The 5,000-nt window shown below is 36.7% G+C and overlaps 1 protein-coding gene across 1 annotated transcript in view; it reads left to right on the top strand.

Moving 5' to 3' along the window:
• Nucleotides 1–5,000, top strand: part of LOC122142216 (ras-related protein Ral-A-like) — an 8,652-nt gene that overhangs the window by 3,565 nt on the left and 87 nt on the right. The window contains 5 exon segments of the mRNA XM_042752068.1: nucleotides 46–253; nucleotides 255–284; nucleotides 1,340–1,548; nucleotides 2,388–2,562; nucleotides 3,276–5,000. The exon segment at nucleotides 3,276–5,000 is cut by the window's right edge and continues 87 nt beyond it. Of these exon segments, the coding sequence (XP_042608002.1) occupies nucleotides 170–253; nucleotides 255–284; nucleotides 1,340–1,548; nucleotides 2,388–2,562; nucleotides 3,276–3,398 (621 nt within the window). The 5' untranslated portion in view covers nucleotides 46–169 and the 3' untranslated portion in view covers nucleotides 3,399–5,000.

Here is a 5,000-nt window from a genome sequence, read left to right as displayed (position 1 = left end):
ATACTACAGAAAGAGATGTGAACCTTTAGTCTTCATCTGGTCCAGGTACACACGAGCAGTACATGATCTTCTGGACCAGACTGCCCCCTGACCCCTCACTTCAGTGACCTCCAGCATCTCCACAGCTGACACTCCAACCTCTCGGTCCTGCCCCTTAGCAACCGTTACCATGGCAGCAGCCAAGCCCAAAGGGCAGAACTCTCTGGCCCTCCACAAGGTGATCATGGTTGGGAGCGGCGGAGTGGGAAAGTCCCGCTTTAACTTTGCAGTTCATATACGATAATGCCATACACACTACATAAAAAAAATTGTTACCTGCAGAAATCATAATAATGCTGTGTCCCTGCAGCACAAAAGCAGTCATCAGTACTTAAGTCTCTGGGGTATATTTGTAGCAATAGACAACAATACATTGTATGGGTCAAAATTATACATTTCTCTTTTATGCCAAAAATCATTAGGATATTAAGTAAAGATCATGATTCCATGAAAATATTTTGTAAATTTCCTACCGTAAAATATATATTTAAAAACATAATTTTTGATTAGTAATATGCATTGCTAAGAACTTCATTTGAACAAATTTAAAGATGATTTTCTCAATATTTAGATTTTTTTGCTCCCTCAGATTCCAGATTTTCAAATAGTTGTATCTCAGACAAATATTGTCCTCCTAACAAACCACACATCAATGGAAAGATAATTTATTCAGCTTTCAGATGATGTATACATCTCAATTTCAAAAGTTGACCCTTATGACTGTTTTTGTGCTCCAGGGTCACAAATGCTGTTTGTTCATATGATAATGTTATGAATCAAGTGTTAAAAAAAATGTATATTAAATATTTTATAATATTATAATCAGGGTTATTATAGCTAAACAAAACTGAAGCTATAACTAAAATGATTTAAAGAATTGTTACTTGATTTAATAAAATGTAATAAAAATAAAACACACACACACACATAAAAAATTAATATATTGCCTGTTCATTCTCATGTGCTTTTAACTTGTACTAAAATAACAGAAATAAATTAATAAAAACAATATATAAAAAATGTCAAAAACACAACAAAATTGTGAAAACTAGCTAAAGTTAAAGTGAAACTGTAGTAGTGTCTATAGTAGTCACTCAGTAACACTGATTATAATGTGTAAGGAGAAATAAGTTACATGATTTGTTTATTATTTTGATTTAGATTATTTAATATACTTTAAATATTTTAGTAGTTATTAGGCACTATAGACGTTTGCTGAGTGTGTTTATTTTTATCGGTTATTAAATAAAACTCGATCAGCATACGTCTGTGAGTATTTGTCCGGGATAACGTTCCTCAGTTTGTGGAGGACTACGAGCCCACGAAAGCTGACAGCTACAGGAAGAAGGTGGTCCTGGACGGCGAGGAGGTGCAGATAGATATCCTGGACACAGCCGGTCAGGAGGACTACGCGGCCATCCGGGATAACTACTTCCGCAGCGGCGAGGGCTTCCTCTGCGTCTTCTCCATCACAGAACTAGAGTCTTTTGCAGCGACGGCTGATTTCAGGTGATTTAACAGAGCTGCACTGATTTAGACTCACACTGGTGCTCTTTAATTGATGATCTGGTTGTCCAATGAGTGACTAGTGTACTAGTTTATTTATTTATTTATTTAGTAATGGCACTTTAAATAGTTATTTAGTTAAGGTTAAAATGCAGAAACATTTTTGCAAAGGCGTTCTTGTTTTTATTATTATGATTTTTCTGACTGCTTTTGTGTGCATGCTGAGTTGTGTGTGATGCATAAACACTTAACGACGGCGGTAATGTTTTTTAATTTAACAATGGTTTACTGAACCAATTGCACTGTCTTTAAATAAATTAAATTATAATAAAAATTAGAATTTTAGGGATAGAATCTACTTCAGCTTCTGCTCTTAACTATAGGGAGCCCTTCTGTAAGGTTACAATTAACAACAGACACACTTAAATTACGGTTTATTTTTGACTATAATAATCAACACTCAAATAAAAAAAAAAATAATAATTGTATGCATTGCAAACATGTAAATTGTATTATTAAAATAAATGAAATTTCTATTTGTTGTTGGAATATAATCATTTACAGAGTCAAAACTTGTTTGATAAAATATTTATTTAAACATATACATTAAATAATTAAGATCTCACTAACCGGTCAAATAAAATATAACGAGTATAAAGTCTAATATTTGGTGAGATGCTCCTCTCTATACACACACCTGCGTACCGAACCGAAAGACCTGTACCGAAAAGTTTCGGTACGAACACGTGTACCGTTTCACGCCTACTTAACGCTACTCTCTCAAGTTTCGGTACGAACACGTGTACCGTTTCACGCCTACTTAACGCTACTCTCTCGCTCAGAGAGCAGATTCTGCGGGTGAAGGAAGACGAGAACGTCCCCTTCCTGCTGGTGGGGAACAAGTCTGATCTGGAGGACAGGAGACAGGTGAGCGCCGACGAGGCCAAAGCCAGAGCGGATCAGTGGGGCGTGTGCTACGTGGAGACGTCTGCTAAAACACGCGCCAACGTAGACAAGGTGAGTACTACAAACCTGAGCAGCTACTGTGTGAATGATATTAACACTGCATCCTGTTCTCTGAAGGGTTTTAAGGATGCATTCTTAACCTGCTTGTCTACTTTTTTGGGCTACAATTGCAAAACGTTTAATAAAATAATTTATTTAAAAACAATTTAAAGTGGCTGAAAATGTCCCCTGCAAGCTATGGATGAGTTTTGTAGAAATGTAGCACTGCATCAGTGTCTCAGCAATGGATGCTCTGCAGTGAATGGGTGCCGTCAGAATGAGAGTCCAAACAGCTGATAAAAACATCACAATAATCCACAAGTAATCCACAGCACTCCAGTCCATCACTTAACATCTGTAGAAGACAAAAGATGAAACACATCCAGCAAGAAATATGAGTCCATAATCCATAATAACACTTCCTCCAGTGAAAAAGTGCATCTGCTGTTGTCTCTCACATCAAAATCCAGACACATATTTGTTTAGAGCTGTTTAAACTGTGCTTGATCTGTGCAGATTTCTCTCCTGATTCACACCAGAACACTTTTTCACTGGAGGAAAAAGTCCCAAATCCTGTTTCACTTTTTGATGTTATGTTATGGATGTAAACGGTTTGTAAAGAGCGTTTAATGTTGACTTTCATTGATAATGCAAGCGATTTAGAATTGAATTAAAGTGATACATTTGTGATACATACATAAGATGCTGTACCGTCTCGATTGCAGGTTTTCTTTGACCTCATGAGGGAAATTCGTGCTAGGAAGATGGAGGACAGCAAGGAAAAGAACGGAAAGAAGAAGAGTAAAAGCCTGGCCAAACGGATCCGTGAAAGATGTTGTATTTTATAGTGTCTGCGATCAGTTACTCTCCTCCTGTGCGTTCTGATCCTCATCTGCGGTGTTTGCTGGTGTCTGTGTGTCAGAGTAGATGAAGTCTGGTAGAGTTGAGGTCATAGATTCATGCAGTAGAGGGTCAGTCAGTGATGTTCTCTATCGGTCTGTGTGGACTTGTATAAGAAAACTTGCTTTTATTTTATTTTATTCATGTCAGATTAGTTTGATGTGTTCTCAGGCCCCTTCTTTTATAATCTACACATTTCTACATCAGTCTCGGGTGATCCGATCTCAGATAGACAACACTAAACGGCTGAAAGAAGTTGCCAGAAAGGCTTTGTGATTCAATCACTTTGGGATCAGTAAGATTTTTTAAAATATTTTTGAAAGACGTTTCTTCTGCTCACCAAGGCTGCATTTATTTGATCAAAAATTGTGAAATATTTTTACCATTTCAAATAATTTTTTTTTATGTGAATATCTGTTAAAGCGTAATTTATTTTCTGTGATGTGCAGCTGTATTTTCAGCATCATTACTCCAGTCTTCAGTGTCACATGATCTTCAGAAATCATTCTAATATGATGATTTGCTGCTCATGAAACATTTCTGATTATTATCAATGTTGAAAACAGTTGTGCTGCACAATATTATGTCATTTTATTTTTTTAGGATTCACAGCTGAATAGAAAGTTGAAAAGAAGAGCGTTTATTTGAAATAGAAATCTTTTGTAACATTTTAAATGTCCTTACTGTCACTTTTGATCACTTTAATGCATCCTTCATGAATAGAAGTACTGATTTCCTAAAAAAATAAAAAATCTTACTGAAACAAGGGTGTTACGTTTATGTTTGGATCACCTGAAAACAATGTTAATTCCGGTGTAAAGAAGTCTTCTTTAGCAGGGGCTCCAGTCTTAAAGCTCAAACGAGTGTGTGATTTATTACTTTAATGTAGGATGACTCCGTTTACTTACATTTCACAACACTTCATTGACTTGAGGGGTCTTGGAAAACTGAAAACACGCAAGGGGAGATAATTAGCAAGCTTTCTCAAAAAAAAAAAAAAAAAAAGACAAGCTTTATGAGAAAATGATGCACTATTTTAAAAAGCAAAAAAAAAGTGGATTTATTTGTTGGTTTGTGGCTAAGCAAGTAGTAATTGTTATGCATAAAAACTGCAGTACAGTAGCAAGCGATGAGATCTGTGTTACACCAGTAACCAGTTCGTTAGTTTTTATTAAATTCCTTAATATTCCAAGCAGCTTGTCAGAAACAGTGGGCGAACAGGAAGTTGCTCTGGCTGCAGCGGTTTAGTGTGCTTGACTTCCTGATGCCTTGATGTCCATTGTGAACGTGACACGCATCCGTACTTGAGTCCAGTCCCTTCAGTGTCTGACCATTTCAACCAGAAGAACAGCACAGAGGCTCTCGAGGGACGTGTTGAAGAGATCTGCTTCCTTCCTTTAGACGATGACGCAACACATTAGTATGATGATGACAATCTTATGCTTTTCATGTGTGATATGAAATTTGGACGGCTCGTGCGCTCCTGCCCCATCGCTCCAGTCTTCACCATTGTAATGTATATCGATCCAGTGACTGTTTTTTTTTTTTTT

Source organism: Cyprinus carpio, chromosome B24 (assembly GCF_018340385.1).
Source record: "Cyprinus carpio isolate SPL01 chromosome B24, ASM1834038v1, whole genome shotgun sequence".
NCBI lineage: Eukaryota > Metazoa > Chordata > Actinopteri > Cypriniformes > Cyprinidae > Cyprinus > Cyprinus carpio.
The sequence above is the reverse complement of the archived record's forward strand: the minus strand, read 5'-3'. Positions and strand labels throughout refer to the sequence as shown.